This window comes from Parasteatoda tepidariorum, chromosome 3, assembly GCF_982258835.1.
Source record: "Parasteatoda tepidariorum strain Cologne lab strain chromosome 3, Ptep-v5.0, whole genome shotgun sequence".
Lineage (NCBI taxonomy): Eukaryota > Metazoa > Arthropoda > Arachnida > Araneae > Theridiidae > Parasteatoda > Parasteatoda tepidariorum.
Window position 1 is genome coordinate 119,966,519 of NC_141757.1, and position 23,472 is coordinate 119,989,990.

At 34.2% G+C, this 23,472-nt stretch overlaps 1 protein-coding gene across 2 annotated transcripts in view; it reads right to left on the reverse strand.

The window, feature by feature from the left end:
* The window catches only part of LOC147814239 (pancreatic lipase-related protein 2-like), a 160,397-nt gene that overhangs the window by 26,271 nt on the left and 110,654 nt on the right, over positions 1–23,472 (reverse strand). For both annotated transcript variants that reach the window (XM_087159988.1, XM_087159987.1), the window contains exons 5-7: positions 21,145–21,255; positions 19,185–19,310; positions 3,213–3,482 (exon numbers count right to left, since the gene is read on the reverse strand). In XM_087159988.1, coding sequence (XP_087016114.1) covers positions 3,213–3,482; positions 19,185–19,310; positions 21,145–21,255 — 507 coding nt within the window. The remainder of the gene's footprint in view (positions 1–3,212; positions 3,483–19,184; positions 19,311–21,144; positions 21,256–23,472) is intronic.

Consider the following 23,472-nt stretch of genomic DNA (forward strand, 5'->3'; position numbering starts at 1 on the left):
ATAATTTTATGAAATTTAATTTTGTAAACAAAGTTTTTTGACAACAATTTTTATCAAAAACTTTCAAGTTTCAATAAAAATCATTATTTAGAAACTAAGAAACGTAAAATAAAGAATGCTGACGAAACAAAAACAAAAAAACAATTCTGTTTTGTCGCCATTTTTAGTGCTACAAAAATTCGTCTTTGGGATTTGCCAAAAACAAAACAAGATGCAATTGTATTTTTTTAGGAGGGAAATATTTTACCGAAAAAACGAAAATGTACCAATTCCCACAACATAAAACTTTATCTTGGTAAACGTACGTTTTGGAAATGTTATTTCATTTGGAATCTTATTTATCAGAGTTCATATGGCGATATGATTGTTTTGAATCTATGCTAAACTCTATATCGGCTAATTTTCCACCGAAATCCGATTGACTATTTTGATTTTAAATAAAGTGTTTTATTTTAGGAATTGTCGCAAAAATTTTAAGTGTAGATTAGCGGCACTTAAAAACCGCCAAATCTGTAGCGGCGGGGGCGTTAATACGTAAGTACCGAATTTTTATTCCATACTTTTTTGAATCATATTACTTCAAATATTGGAATATACAAGAAGTATACATTAACACATAATGTTATACCATTTAATTTTTCAAAAAAAGTATTTTGAGAACAATTTTTATCAAAAAATTATAAACTAAAAAACGGAAAATAAAGAATTCTTAGGATAAGAAAACGATTTTAAGAATTCTTTACATTGAAATAAAAACTTTCATATTGTTTCTTTTTTTATTATTCTTATAGTTCTTAATCAGACGTAAAAAACCATTCTGTAGAGAGCCGTCATCAAATGAAAAAAAAATATTTACAGGCAAATTTTTTATTGTAAAAATCAGTGTACTTACCTGATTTATAATTCCCGGAGAATTCCAAAATGATAAGTTCCTTGTTTGAAAACTTTATTCTCAAATAATAGATACATAGTTTATCCCTTCATTACTTTTAGATAACATACTACACAGCAAAATTTTATAATTGATATGAATTTGAATATGTAGCTTAAAAAGAATAGCTGAATTCTAGTTGAACTTATTCTTTCAAAACTAAAAAATACTTACCAAGAAAACGATTAAAATTAATTAAGAATCAGCACAAATGGCACTATTTCAAGTAACTTGGATAATTTTTTACTGTTGTTTTCCGAATTATATGGATACAGAAATATATATTATTCTATAACGAAGAAGAATATGTTATAACTATTACAATTCTGTATGTTCTGAATTCATATTTATTCACTGGAATGACGAAAGCAATGTTGACTTCACTTTAATGAATTGAAGACAGAAGAAATGCATTTTACCTTAATACACACATCTGTAACAGTATCCGAAATCGGAAGTCATCAGTTGCAAGTTTGTTGATAATAGAAATTAAAAATTATTGAGGAATTTTTCTTCAAATGTTTGGCGTGTTCTGTTCCTGAAAGATTTACTAATATTCTGGAGATTTTTTTCAAGTTCTTCGGCCTTTTCCTTAGGGAAATTTTGTTTCTTCTTTGCTGCTAAAAAATGGCGTCTGATTCTGTCAATGATTTCGATGGAACTAAATGAAAACGTGATAAATTAATGTCTGATATTTACAGGCTCCCGCTAGACGGCGTACTCGAGCGTTGCGATCTCGAATTGGCTTCATTCATTTATATTTTCAATTTTGGTCTTTGATTTCATTCAGGTCAATGGGTTCATAGATCTGGTCTGACAGCCCAGATGAGGATAAGCAGCATATTTTCAATTTAACTGAGCAGCATTAAAATATTTTTCGAAAGAGGATTAATTTCGAAAGAATATTTTATTTTTTTCGTTATTTTAAAGATCTCAATTTGTAGATCTTATATGTTAACTAAGAACTTTTGGCTAATGCGTTTTTTTAAATATAATTGTGTTTCACTGAATTTTCTTTTTTATATTAATCTTTGAATGTATTGTGTTTTTATTCTTATTTTGTCTTCCATTATGGGGTCTCGGTGCAAAGTCAGTATCTTATTGAACCACTGAGTACAGAAAGGCTCCAGTATGTAAGCAGGGTAGTTTGTCCCTTGAAAGAGTACTGTTTTTGCTGACATGCTTATTTTTGAAATTTCGTTTGGTTTTTAAGTTCTTCCATATTAAGATAAGATCTTAACATATAAAAACTGGAAGGTCCAACACCAGTTCACAAAACTGTTAACCCCCGGAAGTGCTTTCGAAAGGCTATCGGTTTTTTAACAACATATACGTATCAGTGTTTTATATAATCAATTTCTGATAGTATATTTAAAGAAAAGGCATATTAATATTTATGATGTTATAATAGAAGCCACTATGGCACAATTCCTAGGGTGCTAAGCTGTCAATGCGAGTAATTTGAATTTTATCCGAGGTGAGAGCTTGCACAGCGACCATAGATGGCTTTGGTGGCCATCGATGGCAACCAAATTTGTCTTAGAAGACAAGGCGGTCGGTGCGTAATATTTAACCAATACCGTTGTTCACGAGTTTGCTAAGAATTAACCTCTATGACACATAGCCCATGTGATATAATAAAGTTACTCTGATAGGATTCCTTTGTAAAATATATCCTTTTGGGATATGTTATTTTCCATTTCCTCAATATGCTAATTAGATAAGGCTAACTAATAATTAAGTTACTAAATTAGTAATTAGTCAAATGCACATCTGGAAGTTTTGGTTTATTCTGAATAACATTCAAATTTGCTACAATTTAAAAAATATGAGAAGTTGAACTAGATTATCACGCAAATTAATGATTGCTAAACTTGATTACACAGTACAGTTTATAGTTCATTTTGAATGAAGAGATATTGTCAATTTATCACGTTATCAAATTTAAAGTTTTTTTTTTTTTTGTATTTAGATTCTAGGCTATGGTTTAACGTTGTCTCTAGTTTCGAGTAAGCGAATCAAATCTTACCTTTAATGATCAGACTAAATTAAACTGAGCAATAATTTTCATTTTAAAGCAAAAATTTTGCCAATTAATCTTTTTTCTGTTAAAATTTGAGATAAAGTTACCAGCCTTTTACATTTTTGACAAAATTACTTAAACTACTTTGGATTTTTTTTAAATTCTCTATTCACACGCACGTTTCTTTTTTATTGATCTTAAGACACAAAAACATTACATGCATTCAAGCTCAGATATGATTGACAAATACATACTCACCATTGTAGGGGCATACGAGTCCTAAATTGTAATAGTACTTCCTCACTTTCCTTGGTTCACCTAAATAGGGAAAATAGCGTTCAGCATCCATTCCTGCTACAGCACAATTCATTCCATTTTCCTTACAGCAACGTGTGCATTTTCCAGATAAAAAGTCTTCGTAGCTGTCGCACTCCACTCCTATTTGCAATCCCCCAGGATGATTGATAGATACTTTAAAATATTCAATTGCTTGCAAATGAAAGCATAATTGTGGAAGAAATGAAAAAGCTAAAAAATAAATTTTTGAAATGATTAGCCAACTAAAATAAGTGAATATTTACAAGATGCGTGCATCATACATATTAAATTGTTATGATGCGGAAGTAGCTCACGTCATAAGAATTATTAATGGTATAGAAATATCCATTACCGAAATTGTTGTGGTGTAATCAGCGTACTTGGTTCAAGTACCGAAGTTCATGCTCTGGCGAACGTTCAAAATACCATCAATGTATTTCTGTTGTTGTTGTAGTTCATTTACGTCGCACTAGAGCTGTACGATGGGTTATTGGCGACGATCTGGGAAACCTCCCTCAGGATGATCCGAAGACATGCACGCGAAGTCGAGCACTTTACGGTAGAACAGTTTAATGAGGACCAATACAGCACACCCTCGGTTTCTACGCAGACTAATCCAAGTGGTCACCCACTCACACACTGACCGCAGCCAGTGATGCTGGACTTTGGTGATCTGCTGGGAACCGTGTCTTAACGATCAGTCCATTGCGGGACCAATGTATTTTTGTAATCTTCTTCCTGAAGTATAATGAACTGAATGGAATTTTCAAGGAATGAAATGTGATACACCATCGAAAAACTTTGTTCTTTTTTCTCTTTTGGGATTTGCTTTACGTCTATTCTTCGGTTCTACGTGTTTGAATGTAATCCTAGAAGTTTTTAATTTAGTTTCTGAAATATTATTAAAGTTATGCTTAAATTTCATATTTCTCTTTTTTTTTAATCTTTGGCGATTGACTTACCTAAAATGCAGAATATAATACACGCAACCTATCTCGCCAATGATAAGTGGTGACCCGGTTTTTGGATTTAGCGCCTCTATTCCAGTTTGTGGATTGAATTCTTCACATATGCAATTGTGCAACATCAAAATTTTCTAGAATACTTTAAATATGCTATTGCCGGAAAGTAATAGTTCAGAAGCAGCACCATTGTTGGAAATATCACGAATAGCAGTCAAACCTCCACCTTTTAGGAAGAATAATCTTAAGTTGTGGTTTGCCCAAACGGAAGCCCAATTTGAAATTGAGCTTCTTATACGATCAAAAATTTTAACAGCCATAAATTATCAAACCCCCTTATCTAAGATTTCAATGGTTTTTTTAACCATTAAAACTCTTTGTTTCTCAAATGTCCTACAAGTTCTCCCCATTTATGCAGAGGATGTATTTGGTTCCTTTAAAGGATCATAAAAAGAGACGCGTGTATTATGACAAATCTCTGCAAGAAGAATACAATTGATCTTTTCTTTGTTTGCTTCGTAAAATTCATCTGACAATACCTTGCTTTTATTTTTAATCCGAAGACAAAAGTCTATTTTAGACACAAACTTTATTATGAAATCTTGATTCACTTCCTGATACTGCATAATATAGTCCCAATTCACTTCAATTCACTTCAATTCACCAATTCACTTCAAATCTACATGAACAGAATGCTTTTCGATAAAAGCCTCTGATAGTTTTTGGTATTGAGAAATAGTAAACCAATCATCTGGTTGTGCATATCTTTCGATTAAAATTTCAGACAATTCGGAATATTGAAACACGTATTCCCATTTTAAATAGTCAGCTAGACTTATAATCACATCTTCGGAAAGATTCTTTTTGGAAAAGTCGCACCAATTAAGCCATTTATTGTAACTAAAATTTTTCTTTTATTGTGTAATGTCCTAAAGCCAAAGTGTGAATGCCATCTTCCAATATATGTCGTTTATCGTCAATCTCTGATAAGGCAATCTTATTTACTCGTATGGAATGAATCTCATGTTTCTTGCTTCGAATGAGATTCATGGTTTTGTACTGCTTTTCCTGTCAGAATAGACAGCTTTTATAGTCCTTTAAGGAGATTCCATTTTATACAACACACTTCTTCACTCCTTTCGATTTTTTCACTAAACTTTCTTCTATTTTGCAGGCATACATTTTAGATCTCAATCCGACAAACTCTTCTAAAATTTTACCTGCATTTTCGTCTTTCATTTTTCCCAAAACCTTTTTATTTACTCGCGGCAGTCCATATCTATTATTTTCCGGGTAATCAGAGGTGTCAAAGTAATCGATCATTCCTTTCATATCTTCATAAAAATCATTCGTTTTTACATCGTAAATAAAACTGTCCGTATCCATATATAATAACTTAATGTTTTCTCCGTATTTAGGTTTCATCATATTGTAATGAAAGTCTTACATTAAATGTTTCGATAGATCTAATATACTCATTCCAACATATATGGGTTCATCGAAGATCACTTTAGTTTTATGCATATGAATAGCGGCTGAGGTTTCTTCAAAAATTGTCCTCCCTTTAAAATTGGGCTTAGCTATAAGTTTTTCAGCTTTCCTGGGATCGCAGCAGAGTCTAATATCAAGCCTTTTTCTAATATTTTCCATTGTCTTTCCAAATACTGAGTTATTCATGAGTTTATGAAATTCTTTTTCAAACTCATTAGCTGCTTTTGTTCGCAGTTCCGTGTTTAAATCTATATATGTCTTCATCCAAGGTGCTTGAAAAAATTGTAAAACTCTATGGACTTTTTCAAGTTTAGTGCCTATTTGTAAAAATTGTTTCGAAACCCTATAATGAACCACAGAATGTTCTTTGTTATATAGGGTCGTGAGTAATTTTGTCTGTTTTGAGTCATCAGGAACTCTGTTCTCAGCTCCTATTGGTAGGTCTGAATGTAGATCGTGCAAATATGTAGGATACTCCAAGTCGCATTCTAACAATAAGATGTATCTGAATCGTCAGGGATCATCGCTCCATCTATGTCGTTATGACCCCACATGAAGCCATCGTACGGAAGGAATTGGCTCATTGCCCAACCGTATAAATTTTTGGCATCAAGGTACATTAAATAATTAGATTCTTTACTTTCATCATAGTTTTTCGTGTATTTATTATTGGCTTTTCCAAACCTATTACAACACTGGGAAATCCCCCCTCTGCTTCCCTTTTCTAACATAAGTATCATGTCATAATCATTTAATAATTGTAATTTGACTCCAGTTGGTTTAAGCTTAGCATCCCACGATAGGCCAGGAGCAGTGAAGTACCATGCAGGATCCAGTTTATAGGTCCTCAGACAGACATCCCTAAAATTTTCTACAATATCGGATAAGATCAATACATCAGTCTTCACATACGAATCAGAATACTCGCTAAATTTTTAATGTTGAAACTTTTCCATACTCTTTTGGCATGTGCATAGTCCTTACGCTTTATATGCGACTCAGTCATTTTGTTGTAAAATTCTTTTTTATTAGGTAGTCGCGTTTCTTCACATTTATCCCACGAGTCCATATAATCATGCGGATATACGCCCTTTTTGGAAACGATGTCTAGTTTATCCCTGGGAAAGTATTTGGCTGTTTCTCTGAACTCTTTCACATTCTTGGCTAAACTATCGATGCTAAAGGGGATGAACCGAAATGAATCTATAAACCTCAATTTTATCCCCGGTGACTTGACCTTTTTCCCTCCTTTTCCATCCACCATTTTAGCCCCGACTTCTTTACCGAATGAAATGTATTTTTCTTCGGTTTTTGGAATGACATCGATGTCCCCTTTATCTCCCCCCCCCCCAGTTCTTTTATGAATAAATGAGAATCATACCCAGATAGGTTATGAAAGAAAACTGGAATGAAGGAAGGGTTTTGGTACATTAAGTTGCATAAATTATGAGCTGGACCTCTATAGTTTGATGCATATTTTGATGGATCGACTAAATGATCGTGATCTCTAACTTTTTCGTAGTCAGGGTTGTCCTCGGTTGAGTAGGGTGACGGCTCAGTTTTAATATTCAACCAGCAAATATGGCATATATCGGTTCTCTGGAAATGCTCCTCATCTTCAGCAGTCATCTTTATTTGTTGCTTCTTGTCATAAATTTCCTTTATTGCTGAGGCTTCAGTCTTCATTGTATCATAAAATACTTTAGTAGCATCAGGGCCTCTATAAATGATGGGCGGTTTATAGTCTTCTTGTTTATTTTTGATATAGAGACAGAAACTCATAGGTTCGTGCCTTTGATAGTTCTGCGTGTAGGACTTGTTACCAGCAGGTCGATAGGTATCTATTTTGTTCGTCAAGCTTTCAAAATCTGCGTAAATCACAAAAAGTGTTCGCAATGACTTATGGTAATTTTGAAATTTTATGTATTTGTCCTTCTCAGGCATTACTATTTTAAAGGCCTTATTTTTCTTACAATCCACTTCATGAGTTTGAAGACCTTCCTCAGAGTGAAAATATAACAAACATCTTTCACAGAGATGAATTTTTCCATTATGATTGCTTAATTGACCGCTTATTAGTTTTGGCATGCCTTTTATCCAACAATATCCCCCCTCATTCTTTATGTAAAGTAAATTTACATGTTTATCTACTTTAGTTTTAGCTATCCTCAGAGGGTATATGTCCCTTATTATTTCTGTTTTTTGATCGTATACTTTCACCGATATATTATTTAACTTTTCGAACTTTCTGAATTCATTTTTTCCCCTTTTTCACTGGAAATTCTATACCTTCGAAACTCAGCTCATTTTCATATGGCTTATATTTGGAGACTCTATCTGCGTTATCTTCAGCTGGATAAAGAGCAGACAATACCGACCATCTAAAGCACTAGTTGTCATCTTCATTTTTTACATTTATGACTGCCTTTCTATCCTTAATCTTTTTTGGTAAATCAATGTAGGATGATCCTCTCAGTGGGTTGTATTTATTGATTCTCAGTTCTAAGTATTTATTTGAATTAGGCGCCAACTCGGTCCTCGGGCTTCGAACTCTTCCACCTCTGTTTTCAATTTATCCATGACATCATCGTAGAATGCATTTAGATCGGTAGATTCTAAAATGATATGATTTTGTGCTTTGAAAGAGAACTCCTGGACTTCTTTTTCCCTTTCGAAATCGCATTTTGAAAAACGCAAAATTAAGATATACAAACATTGCAGAGTGGTATTCGGCCTTACGTCGAGTCCGTTTTTGCTCATGGCAACAATTTATCACCATTTGGATAAAATGAAGGAAACTGAAAATGATATCGCTGTGAAATTGAAAGATGCATTTTACGTTGACAATGTAGTGACAAGCGTTGAAAACAAATGGGAATTACAGCGATTTTCAAAGACAGCTTGTCAAATTATGTCTCAAGCAGGGTTTGAGCTTACGGGTTGGGTTTCTTCCTCACAGGGTGAAAAACAAAATCTAGATTTAAAAGAATATAGATATTCTCCTGTTCTCGGACTTTTATGGCAACCCAATTTAGATACAATAGCATGTGATATTAGCAGCGTCACAAGTGAAGTACATAACAAATGTACAAAACGGCAACTTTTGTCGATTTCCCCAAAAATATTTGACCCAATCGGTTTTACCGCACCCGTGACGCTCATTCCAAAGCTTCTAATGCAAAGAGCATGGAAAAATGATAAGCTGGGATGGGATCATAAACTTCCATCTGAAATAGTGGAGGAATTTAAAAACTGGCTATCCAGCTTAGGATTTTTGAAATTAATTCAAATTCCGCGTTATTTTGGAGGATTAATTAATAAATCAACTACTACTATTCACATGTTTAGTGACGCTAGTGGGAAAGCCTTCGCGGCGTGCGTATTTTTGCGAATTGAATGCGAAAAAAAGTTCAAATTAAATTAGTGCAGGCAAAATCACGTGTCGCTCCTCTAAAAAAGGATCCCATCACCAAAATCAAAACTGAAATGTCTATTCCAAAATTAGAACTTTTAGCTGCACTGATAGGTACTCGTCTTGTTCAGACAGTCAAGACTTCCTTAAACATTTCTAATATCGAAACCTTCTATTGGACTGACTCTAAAGTGGTTCTTTGTTGGATCAAAAATCCCGGAACATGGAAAACTGTTGTGAACAACCGAATACAAGAAATTCACTTGAACTCATCTAAAGAACATTGGTGTTATATCCCATCTCAAATGAATGCAGCGGACATCGCTTCTCGTGGATGTAACGCACAAACTCTTTTCAGTCTTTGTTGGAGGGAGGGTCCCACATGGTTAAAAAATCGAGACTCTTGGTCAAACACTCACAATGCTGATTTCTCAGACGCTTTAGAACTTGCTACCTTGGAGAAAAAGCCTACAGTTTCGACGAATCTTTCGTTAGGTAATTCCGAACCTAATTTTTTCGAATGGACTAAGCGAATTTCGAAATTTTCTACAATCGTTCGAATTTTGGCCTATGTTAAACGATTTATCTTCAATGCTAAATCAGTAGTAAATAAACAGAATGAATCCCTCTTGAATGGAAACTTAAAAGAAGAAGAGTTCACCAAATCTGAGCTCGATATACTCCTTTTCATACAAAATGACTCATTTGGGAAAAATCTTCGACTGATACCTCCTAATTTCATCATTTACCGCGACTCTAGTGGTCTTCTAAGAGTTGAGACAAAACTTATCTCGACTAGTGATGGTGATTTTTTCAGACGTCCTATCCTGTTGCCTGACAGGAATGAACTAGTTTTCAAACTCATCGAAGAGACTCATCGGACCTACAGCCATGTAGGTGTACAGATACTTGTCACAACCCTTCGTGAAAAGTACTGGATTTTGCGATCAAGAAAAACCGTTCGATCAGTTGTTTCCAAATGTGTAATTTGCCAAAGATTTAAATCCAAATTTGCTACGACGATGTTTGCTCCTCTTCCAGAAGAACGTGTGCGAATATCAGCAGTGTTCGAAACAACTGGAGTTGATTTAGCTGGCCCTTTGGTTCTGCGAAATCGTGACAAAGTTTGGATTGCAATCTTCACGTGTACCGTGTACCGTGCGGTACATTTCGAACTTGTTTCGGACATCTCTACGCAAAGTTTTCTTCTCGCATTGAGACGATTCATTTCACGTCGAGGTCGAGTAAAATCAATCTATTCAGATAATGGAACAAATTTTGTTGGTGCAAACAACGAACTGAAAAGTATAGACTGGAATGTCATCATTGCTCACTCAGATTTGAAAAAAATCTCCTGGCATTTCAACCCACCTACCGCTGCTTGGTGGGGGGGGGGTTGGTGGGAGAGGGTGGTAAGAATATTGAAGGAATTGCTGAGACGCAATTTAGGAAAAGCGTGTCTTAACTACGAAGAACTGTACACCGTTGTGTGTGAATGTGAAGCTCTACTTAATTGTAGACCACTTACTTACCTCTCCGAAGAACCATCAGATCTAGTGCCATTAACTCCTTCTCTCTTTTTACAGGATCAGACTGAATTTTGTGTTGATGATCTCGATCAGAATGATATGCAGAATCTTCGCAAACGCGCGAAACACCTTCACTCCATTAAGCAAAAACTAAAAACACGTTTCTATAAAGAATATATTTCGCTCCTTAAGCAATCCAGACACTCTCATCAATCCCCACTTGAAGTGGGAGATATGGTTCTAATCAGTTCAGATAATAAAAAACGTGTTGATTGGCCTCTGAAGGTTTGATTTAACTCCTTTCATTCTGAACGTTCCTTTCTCTCCTACCCAACGAGTCAGTTTTTCTATAACCAATGTTCTGCAACGTGCCAAAAACGTAAGTGGAACTATGTAATTATTTGTATTGTTAATTTTCCACGTTTGGAGTCTGGACTCAAAGGCTGTTTCAACAAGTTCCATTTCCTCTTCCTTGAGCGGGTCTTCCTCGGAGAGTTCAGGGGCTTTCTTGGAGGAGGCTTTCTCGGAGGGTTCAGGGGCTTTCTTAGAGGAGGCTTCCTCGGAGGGTTCAGGGGCTTTCTTGGAGGAGGCTTTCTCGGAGTGTTCAGGGGCTTTCTTGGAGGAGGCTTTCTCGGAGGGTTCAGGGGCTTTCTTGGAGGAGGCTTCCTCGGAGGGTTCAGGGGCTTTCTTGGAGGAGGCTTTCTCGGAGGGTTCAGGGGCTTTCTTAGAGGAGGCTTCCTCGGAGGGTTCAGGGGCTTTCTTGGAGGAGGCTTTCTCGGAGGGTTCAGGGGCTTTCTTAGAGGAGGCTTCCTCGGAGGGTTCAGGGGCTTTCTTGGAGGAGGCTTTCTCGGAGGGTTCAGGGGCTTTCTTGGAGGAGGCTTTCTCGGAGGGTTCAGGGGCTTTCTTAGAGGAGGCTTCCTCGGAGGGTTCAGGGGCTTTCTTGGAGGAGGCTTTCTCGGAGGGTTCAGGGGCTTTCTTAGAGGAGGCTTCCTCGGAGGGTTCAGGGGCTTTCTTGGAGGAGGCTTTCTCGGAGGGTTCAGGGGCTTTCTTGGAGGAGGCTTTTTTGGGGAATATCCAATCATTAGCAAACTTTACACCTTTTTGTAATTTCTCCACGACTGACGAGGTTCATCTTTCTATGTGAGGGCTTCTGTTTCACTTGCTACTTTAATCTGCTTATTCTTGACTATTGCTCGTCTGTGTACCAGTGATCGAAGATGCTGTCCTTTGTATGCAGGTTTGTAATAGACCTCATAGTCATCAAATTTTTGATTTTGAGGTGGTTCGGACTTTGGTTTGATGTTACTTTCTTTTGTTGCTTTCTTCGGCAGGCCATTGGTTCTCTATTCATTTTGATTATTTTTGCTTTGCAAATGTCTCTTCATTCAAGATTCTTTATAATATTGACCGCAACATTGAACTTTGAGTTGTTCTGGTTCTTTCAGTTGTTCTGGTACTTGATAGTTGTTCTGGCTCTGGATAAGCTTGATCAGTTCCCCCCTTTTAAGCTTCGAGTATCCTCTAATTTTATTTTCTCGACAGTAGTTTTTCAACTCCTGAACAGTATTTGATTCCATATTTACTTCTTTATACATAAATCTCTATTCTTTAAGTTCGATAAATATATTAGAAGAAGTACAATCAAATTAAAAAAAAAGGAAGTAAAAGGAACACTCTTTAAAAATAAACATGTTTGATGAATGTGAGCTCATACTCCAGAAAATGAGCAAGGAAAAGATAAATATCTCGAGGCATGTGGTATGTGAGTACAAATATGTAGTACAAAGTGATGATTATTGGTACGTTTGTACGACATGTCACGAAGAACTAAGGTATGACCCCAATAAACCCCCTCACGATATTGCGCTGTTATTTTTATGCCGACAGAGACGAAAAAACCGATTAAAAAATCTGACTAAATGGTTAGATAATTATAAATTACCTTTCGAAGAAGATATTTTGGTCGAATTTTCTTCTTTCATAAGCAAATATGAAGAATTGTTTCCAGAACGGAGGAACTTAATCAGCAAAGAATTCATTTTATTCCTTTTGATTAGAAAAAGAGATTATCAGATACCAATTAAGCTACCTAAACTCATGAAGACGCTTATTCAGAATGAAAAAATCTGTAGAGTCATCTTTGAAGCATTTGATTGGAACTTTTCCTCCGTTTAATAACATGGGATTTGAGTATAAATATGCAAAGACAAAATGATGGTACATTTGCTTGACATGTCATGACCCCAATTTGAATTTTTAATAGCTTTGTCGGCTATTAAAAATAAAATTTAAAGTACTAAATCGTTTTTATCAATCCAGCTAGTCTCGGGATATCCCAACCATTTTACTAAATACTTGTCTCCTTTCTTTTTGACTTTTTCGATCTTGTAGATATTGTCTTTCTTATCGTACTTTACCTATTCATTTTCATAAAAAGTACCTTTAACCTCTTCATTATTTAAATCTCGAACCCTATAAGTGATTGGATCGGTTCCTACTGCTTCAGAAATGACGAAGATTTCTTCAGTGAAGGTTGCTTGATAACCTCTTCTGAAGGTGGATCGATATCCTAACCTTATCTATAATCTGTGCTGCCTTCTCTTTGAACTTACCACTGTTTTCTTCTTCAGCGGATGTCATTTTGATGCTTCTGTGGTACGAGGTGTTGTAATTTTTCACTAATTTATCCAAGGCATCTACGTATTTTTCGGTGTTGTGTTCGGACAAGTGGAGCTTTATTTTATTACCCAGAGTGAGATTAAATCTTTCAATCATTACCACTTTTATTTCAACATTTTCTGTTGTGAACCATTGTATATTATTTTCTTTAAGCAATTTTTGAGTTGTTTTGCCGACTAACTCTAAACCTTTATTCGTTTGAACCCTTTCAGGCATTCTTTCCTTGAAGATCTTTTTAAATGCCTGAGTTACTTCATCCGCTGATTTATCTCTAAGAGGAATGGCCCATGCATATTTACTGAAACAGTCAACAACCGTTAATAAATACTTGGTACCATCATTATGCTTACTCCTTGCAAATTTATAGACAAGCAGTAAATCAGCTTGCCATTGATCGTCGATGTGGGATACGTAAATCCTTTTTCGTTCGAATTTGCGGATGAGTGGCTTATGTTTCGTATATACATCTTGCTGGTGTAAGTAATCTGATGCCTCTTTTCTACTTAAACCAGTCTTCCTTCAGAGCTCCTTGCCACAAAATCCTGCTTCGGAATCGTAATAAACTTTTTTGGGGCAACTTTTCTCAGTTTCCCCTTCAGAGGTAAAAAACGGCACATCTTAGAGCCACAACTCATACAAGCTCCTTTCATGAGAGGCCTACCATTTTTAGAGGTGGTCTGCTGTGCGTGTTTTTTTTTCGGTGTGAGTTTTTTGCATTTTAGATAATATATTTTTGAATCCATTCCAAATGCCTTCTTTGCTTTTATAATAGGCTTCACAATACTTCCATCTTTTTTCTCACGCAGGGTTGGACCTCCAATTCTTTCACCATGTTAGAGTCGCTCACTTTGTTTCTTGTTTCAGTATCTTTATTTTCGAGGTAGCAGACATCATGTTTATAGGCTGCTTCATCGACCCTATTTATGCGTTTACTCCATTGTGAAATCTGGGTTTAATCTAGTTTTTCCTTTAAGCAATTGAGTTTGATGCCGCCCTGGTAGGTGCATTTCAAATGGTAAACTATTAATCGCAGCGTTAACAGCGCCTTTTCCTTTCTTGCAATTCTTTTTACGGCACACTTATTTATACAGTAATTTTATTTGCTCACATACTGAAAACCGTTAAGTTGGGTTTGCTTTATGTACTTTTCTCTGGGAAAGTAGACTAGATTTTTGATAAAATCTTCTTCTCTCATCCGATACCGCATTCGATTTGTATGAATTAAGCAGCTGTTTATAGAAATTGTAGGCCTGTTTATATTCTTCTTTCCTTTCCAGTATATTCAAAGATTTATCAATAACTTCTACAATACCTTCATCTTACAAGAGCGAAAGAAGTGCTATTTGAACATAAAAAATCAAGATATCACCATGATCAAAACATTAAAAATCTGTGTTGCGTCGATTTGTATTTTTTAATTCTTATAGTCTGAGGACTGTAAAACTTTTTCTGTTAAAATAAAGAAATTGTAGCGTATTATCCCCTTTCCGAGGAAGAAATCAAAGAGGACATTTCAGGAATAGGGTTCCATTTAACGAATGACGGATATGGAAAGAAAAAAAAAATTACGAAATGTTTCAGAAGAAAACACCGATTCTGCAACCAAAAATTACGTAGAAACGAGAAAATTAGAGAAACACTTTAACGGATAGCAGCCTGATTCACGATGAAGAATTTTTCAATGCAAAGCAAAAATATATATAAAGAAATCTAGGAGATCCCAGAGACGCTTCAACTGAAAAATATGTAAATGAACAGATTGAAGAAAATAAGTTTAGTAAATTATAATGCAAAGGGAAGCAATATAATAAACGATCCCGCGAACTACTCAAAACATGCGGTTAATAGGAACTATTTTGAAAACAACGCTTTGATTTTAAAAGGTAACAGTTATGATGCTAAAAATAAAATCATATCAAATGTGGAAGAACTTGAAAATGATGTTGTAACTAAAAAACATCTAGACTACTATTGCATAAAGTGGAACAAAGCTGATAGAAGATATTTTGCCCACAACCAAAGAAATTCGAGTGTAAGGAAGTCACAGAAAGATACTGATTGTGCTAATAAGTATTACGTTGACATGAAAACGTTTTGCGCAACTACAGACAAAGGAGTTGAATTTATTGGTGCGGGATATAAAACTTTTCAATTCAGTAAAACTACTTCAAAACTTTTAGATGTAAACTTAAAATTATCACAAGATATGTTTATGAAAATTAGCACTATTTAGCTTGCGATAGAATGAATGAAAAACCAAAAATACTTTTAGAAAAAGTGCAACAAGTTCTTCTTGATAGAGCTACAAGCGTCAATGAAGAAACAATAACTATGTCTACATATGGGAGATTAAATGAAGTTTTAACATTATCAATAGGAGGAAAGTGTAAATTAAGACCTTATTTGCATGTTGAGAAACTAGAATTTCAGTATAAATAAATGGAAAAACTTAATTCTTTAGGTATTAGAACTTATAAGAAAGTAGATCATCTGATTTCTGACATTACTTACCACAATGATTACCACGTTTGGAGAGTGGGTCACTTATTTATCTTCCCTTTGAGACATTACAAGAGGAAGAGATACACTCTCATTAAAGAAGATCCAAGCTAAAAGTACTGGGAAGTATATAGTATTCTCTGAGGTCATTTCAATAATACCTTGGGGATATTAAATACACTTAAAGAGAATATTTCTATATATAAATAAGAAGAAAAATGGAATTGTTGAACAAGTTAAACGCATTCAGTTCACTGAAGTCTTTCAAAAAGATGGATGAGCTAACCGTAGATCAAAATACCCGGTTTCTGAAATTAAACAAATAACAACAAAGTATGGAGATAAAATTGTTGTGCAATTAGATGACGGCGCCGCTATATGTTTACCGCAAAGGTTTGATAGCAAAGCATCAGACTATTTGAAGCTCAATGAAATTAAACCCCTTTTCTTCGTACACCTAGGAAGCAGACATCGCGGTAAAGCTCAACCCGCTCACATGTTTAGATTCGATATGTAACATCAGATATTTAATTTTAGTGGTGACAAAAACCATTTTTTTTAAATATCATACGGTATTGAATTTATTTTCATTTAAAGAAATGAAATGTATAGTAAATAGGAAGTACGACTTATTCGAAAATTTGGGAGCTCTGTAGAGCGGGCGTAATAGAAGAATGACAAGTCTGGTCGGTACGTGTGAAAAGTTACTTCTTGCTTTGGATGAAAAAACAAATGATTTACAAGAATTCCCTGAGATTCATACGATCTTGGCGAACAAAGAGCACGGGGCGAGCTCAAATGATCAGAAAGTCGGGTCCCCAATCGTGGTTGCCGGGAGAAATGTGTTGAACCAAGCAAACTCCTTAATTCTGCTTTTAACATGTAAAATCTATGGCGGGCTTGTCATACTTTGAATCGAATTTTCTTGTTTAAGAATCGGAGTGATCAATTCAAAAAAAAAAAAAAAAAAAAATACTAATAATTTTTTCAATCTTTCCTATCCACGAAAATGTAGGTCAAATCTTTATTACTTTTTGTAATATTGCCTTTGAAACTCAAGTGACCTTTGAGTGAGGGAGGAAAGCAAGAGACGATCTCCCTCTTCAACTCTTTTTGAAAATCTTTTTTCTTTCTCTGTCCTTTTGAAGAACTGATATGGGGGCGTTTTAAAAACCGATAGTTCACTTTTTATTTATAAGCTTGTAATTTATTATGAAAATTATATTCGCTGATAATTCGTTCATTTTATATATACATTTTATTTATTTAGTAGTAATAATTTTCTTGTTTTTATTCATTTTGAGAGTGGAATTTATTTTTTAAATACATTATTTCCCTTTTTTTAAACCTTTTTCCTTGTTTTTTTAAAGATATTTCAGAATTAAAAAATTTAGCTTCTGAATAAAGTGAGATTAATTAAAATCGAGACAATGGCGTAAAGATCTTCCAATGCATCACAAAACTGCAGTTTTTCTTTTTTTTAAAAAAAAAATATATCGTACACTCATTTGTAGGTATAAAAAAAAAACATTTACATTGAAAACATTTAAAAGGTTGCAATTTTTTCCATTCCATAAATAGTTTTAATTACAACACAGGAGCGACCAACACCGTGATCTTAATACAGCTCTCCCGGCTTCCCACAAAACAGCAATGAATCAACTAATGGTATCCGTTCATCGAATTCTATCACAGATAAAATTCTGGTGGGGGAGTACTGTAGTGTGTCAAAATAACAATTCCAATTCAGTAGTATATAAGACATGTTAACTAGATTCTATGGTGGGGTATCTTTTTATTGATGAAGGTTGACATTGTCGATAGCTACTATCCCGATGGATTCGGTATCCTAAAACTGTTTCCATTACACACGACGCTGGCCTTGAATTGAACTCTCTACAAATCTGGACCTGAGATTCACTTGCTTCTAGCCTCCCCACAATTCACCACCTCATTTCTATGTTGGTGGTTACTCGTTTTTACTGTTACAATTTGAATTAAACCTATTGCTGCAAAACGACACCAAGAAATTCGCCGAGGTGAGCTGGAGAACGAAATACGCCTTAGCTTACGCGCACTTATAAAGCCTTTTCCTCTACCGGCTCCACCCACATGCACGCGTACACTTACGTATTTGATGAACAAGATTTGTATTTTTGTCTAAAAGCAATGATTTTACATTCAGTTCAGTTCTTTTCATGAAATTCGATAAAGTAAGTAAATTCTCTTAATTTATTTTACCAGATTAGTTAAGGTTTAAAATTTATAAATTTAAGAGTCTATAGAAATTGAAATGCCATTTGTGTTTATCATGACGTTCAAATACAATATTTCTTCAATTTTCGATAACTTATGCATTATTTGTTCCCAGCACGTCTTACTTCCACACTTAAACTATGAGTTTCGCTAACTTTCAAGATATTTAATTTCTTCTAGTGGTTTAGCCTTTTTTTAAATTTTTTTTAAATTTAAATATTTGGTAAAATGCTGTTTCCAAGACAGCGCACGTTTCAATCTATGTTTAAATTTTCATTTATTTATTTTTTTCATCAATGAAATTTGTGTTTCAACCACACAACAGAGGTGATTGACCCCCCCCCCCTCATCTCAAGTTATTAGCTAACATACATCCGTGTATTTTGCCTTTATATAGACAGAAAAGCAAAAAGTCTTCTTTGTCGAGCTATTCTGAATACTTGTATACTAAATTGTAAATCTGTGAATTTAAAAATGTAACATAAATTCAATTCTCTTTCCAGAAAGCTTAAAATTTGTTTGTTGTTCTTTTGGTTATTGGCAAGGATTAAAGAAAATAATTTTAATAGTCCACTTAAATTAGTAATTTATGTTGTTAACTTTAACAGATAATGTTATTTAGTTTATGCCTTTTTATATTCGATGTTCTGTTTTTCATGTTTATGACTACTCATTTGCCTGATATTTCGATTTTCATTTCTTTTTTGTAAAAGCAAAAAAAATCGGTTTTTCAACATTATATAGATACACATTTATGTTTTATATGATAGGATCCATTATCGTATGATTGTTAATGTATTCTCAATATCGTACTCTCATTATAATATGATTAATTTCTTATCATTTATTAGTAGTGCATAAATTACAATTTCTCATTTATTCGTAATTATGTCTTCTTTCCTTAAATTTGTAAAAAATTGATATAACTTATGACATATAAGCAAGAAAATTTTTAAAAATATATAAAAGAGTAGAAAAGTAACATAGTAAAGTTAGCATGTTTTACTGTACTTTTCTTAAAGCTGTACTTCTAATTCAATTAGTATATTCTAATTATTACATTTTGATATTCAAAAAAACTTACCCCCCACTAGTAAGTCTCCTCTCAGTATTGCTTCTATAGCATGAAAGTAACAAGAAAGTTGCAAAGTTCCTCCATTTGGAAAGAAGTCAGCATGGCCAAGAGGAGATAATGCTCCAACAACAGATCCTACAAGATCGCAGTTATAAAACAGCAAATGCTATCGATTTTGACTAAAATTTGAAATTATTCACAATTCTAATTTAACAAAAACTGTTTTTCTCTATGACTTACCAACTTGTTTACATTAAATAAATTAGACACACACATGTATATAGTTTAAATGCTTCTTGAAATTGAGAAACAAAATTTTCAAATAAGTATAAAAACATGCTACGTGTAAGATAGTTACCAAACGTGAAAACATGTTGCTTAAATCTGTTACAAACAGATTTGAGCAGAACACCTACCTATCTTACAAACATGAAAACATTACTACTTATTACTTACTAAGTTTACAAATTTCCAAACTTTCTAGCTTTGGAATCAACTCAAACTATAAGAACATGTCACAAAGCTTTCTGTCTGAAGAACAACACAAATGCTGATATTTTGTTCCTGCCGACCGGCCTGTGTAGGGGGCAGGGAACTGTCCTTGCATCAGAAAGGTTCTGGGTTCGAATCCCGGGCAAGGCATGGATGTTTCTTTCTCTCTATCTGTGTTCTATGTCCTTGAATGTGAATGTGACTGTTCTTTGTGTGTGAATGTGACCTGCCCTATAAACGGGTTGTGGTAGTGCGACGTGGGCGACGCTGCTCCACCGCCGTGGCTTCGCCACAGGTGCCCGCTGGGTAACGAAAAGAGAGTTAGCAGTTCTGGCACTTTCTGTGGCCAATGGACAATAGTTCCAAGTGCCAGTCGTTAAAAAAAATAAAATTGTTCCTTACAAAAAGAATTTCTTAAGAAGGCATTCATTTTCAATTAAGAAGGCTAATGAGATTTGGTACACTTTCTCCCCGATAAAGATTAAAAAACTTCCGTAGATTCAAATCTGGTGTAAGAAAAAGTGGCGATAAGACCTGAAAATTTAAATTTTCAAACAGTGGACGGTGGACTTTAATAACTTAATATCCACTTTTTCCTCAAACCTTATGAGTCGGTAACCAATATCGTTAGGTGCTTTCTAATTCATAACCTCTTTTGCAAACTTTTTTTTTGGCTTGGATTAAATTATAATTTTACAAAAATTCCTATTAGAAATAATCTGGAACTAAAAAAAAATACAAATATGCAACAAAATTTGGTTAACAAACTGACTTTTAAAAAACTTTAAGTAAAACTATTTGGTGTGGCAAAATACATTTAATGTATACATTTCAACTTTGAAATACGTGAATTGTTAAAGAACTCTCCTTCTACATGAATTGGATTCTGAAAAATCAAAATTTTAAAGAGACAACAGACATTTTAAAGAAAATTCTGTTTTTCAAAATCTTGTACATTGATGTACATTTTTGATTAAAAGAAAAAAAAATGATGGGAATTAATGGGAAAATAATTATGTTCAGTAATTTTTTCAAAAAAATTATAAGGATAAAAACACTAATTATGAAATTACCTCTCAATAAATTATTGCATAAGTGTAATAGTTAGTGTAGTGTCTAAAAAAATATTACAATGAAACCTTTTTCTATTAAGTTGTAGAAACTGCTAAGATGCTTCCTTTTTGTGATGCAGTGTTGATATCTCGCATAACTTAATTTCTCAAATTTTATGGAAAGTAAGCCAGTTTCGTTTTCCCCTTAAAAATTCTCAATATTTCTCAAAATTCTTATTCATTTTTCAAAACTCCATCTTCACAAACTGAGCTTTTTTTTTTGCAGCATTAACTTCTAACCCTAGAAATCATTGTAACTGGTTTAAAATATTACTTTAAAATTTCATTTCATGCTTTTTTAGATGATGTAATAATATATAAATGATTTTAATATATGTGAGATAATTACAACAATATTTGCTCACCGAAACAAGTACCAGCATCGGCATGTATGACATCAACGAAATGAGCCTCTTTGTAAGTTGTATTGTGAGCAAAATCATCATTCCTATATACGAGTACACCAGTATCTAAAACTGTATGGGAAAAAAAAGAATGTATTTATTACTTTCGTCAGGTATAAGATTTATTTTTCTTTTTTTAAAGTGAATAACTCCGAAGCGCAATAGACAACTTAAAAGAGAGCGTCCTTCTAACATTTAGATAAAACAGTAAGTGATGGCTACAAGCTATTATTAATACACCGCGATTAACCTTTCCCGGATATCAAAAGTCCCTTAAAAATGAAAGATTTCAATAATTCTAAAACTAGTTTAATAGAAGGGGGGGGAGAGACGTCATGAAATATTCAGACATAGAAGTGCGGATATACAAAAAATTTCACATGTCTACTGTTATTAATTTCTGCTAAACTAAACTAAGCAGAGTAAAACCAAATGTTATGAAAAAAGATTTAACTAAGCACAGATCGGTGGTTCAAATTAATTAACTAAACACATTATTTTAAAACAAAACAAACTTTAATAGATTATGATATGAAGATACGTAGATAGTCAGTATTATAAGGGCTGACATTTCCCTTCAACATTCATCTAATCAAATCAAGATTATAATGACACACAAAGAAAAATATGTAATTAAATTAATAGGAGAGCGCCATCTCGTGGCATTCCGTGACACTCCCCACCAAATTTAAGCAATTTAAATTTACAAAATAGTAAACAATTTACCAGATTTGACATTTCAGCTTCTCTGGAAAGAAATCTACTAAATATAAAATAATCATTAATAAAAAAGCACAACATAAGAAAGAATAACAAATATATAAAAAGTTTGCATACAATTTTTTTTTTTTTTTTAGTTATTAATTTCCATATTATATAAAAGCTGAATAGGCCTTCTAATAATTCCAGTTCGAGTTTTTATTGAACAAGAACGGACCTTGCCATCCCTTCCATGAAAAACTTCAGTTATTCTGCCCAATGACCACATGTTTCTAGGATAAAGTTCCTCGTGAATTAGCACTATGTCATTAGGTTTAAACTCTTTTACATTCGAGACCTTTTGGCTCGTGTTAGCTGATCTTAAATTTAACAAGTAGCCTTTTCGCCAACATTTCCAAAAATGATTCAACAGATTCTGTTGATGTTTAAATTTTTTCACAATTGATTCTCTCGATCCCAATAGATCGACCTTAGAAATTCTGGTAGGAGGGAGGGATAGCAAGCGTTTACCTATTAAAAAATGAGCTGGAGTGAGTGGGGATGGTTCTGAGGGGTCACTATATAAATAAGTGATGGGTCTGGAATTTATCATGGCTTCAATCTCGACAAACACTGTTTCGAGTTCGACGAGAGAGAGCGATGATCGACCAACAATTTTTCTGAGAGTAATTTTGATAGTTTTTATCATCCTCTCCCAGAATCCTCCCCACCATGCTCCACGCTCAACAATATATTTCCATTGAATGTTGTAAGCAGAAAATAAGTTTTTAACAGAAGGATCTGAAATACATTTCCACAATTTTTGAAGTTCAATATCTGCTCGTTTGAATGGTTTTCCATTATCGGAATATATTGTGGAACATAATCCTCGACGAGATACAAATCGTCGAAAGGCTAACAGGAATGATTCTGTGTTCAGGGAATGTACAAGTTCTAAATGTACAGCGCGTGTGACGGCGCAGGAGAACAAAAGCAAATAATGTTTATTCTTGTTTTCGTTGGAAAAAAAGGGACCTGCATAGTCACATCCCGTTATAGCAAACGGTGGTGATTCCAGAATGCGATCTGGAGGAAGTGGAGCCACATCTTGTTCTCCATGACGAGCACTATATCTTTTGCAAATGATACATCTACCAAGTAGGGATTTGATTCTTTGTCTCCCTTTTATGATCCAAAATTTTTCCCGCACTTGAGTTAGTGTTGAGTCTACTCCCGAGTGCAAGAACTGTTCATGAGCATTGAGAATCACCAGTTCTGCATAGCGACACTTGGACGGTAGTATCCATGGATGTTTAGTGGATTCTAAACAGTCTGCAAATTGTATCCTGCCTTTTAGTCGCAAGAGACCATCTTCATCGAGTTCTGGATACAATGAGTAAATATTCGATGTTTTGTCCATAGCTCTTTGATGAGACAAATCTGAAATCTCTTTATGAAAATAGTTCATTTGAGTATTTTTTACCCAATACTTTTCAGCAGTCTTTAATTCAAAGGCAGTCAATGGTCCATGATATTTTTCAGACGAAGAATTGGAATTATGGATAAATCTGTGCACCCATGCTGTTATAC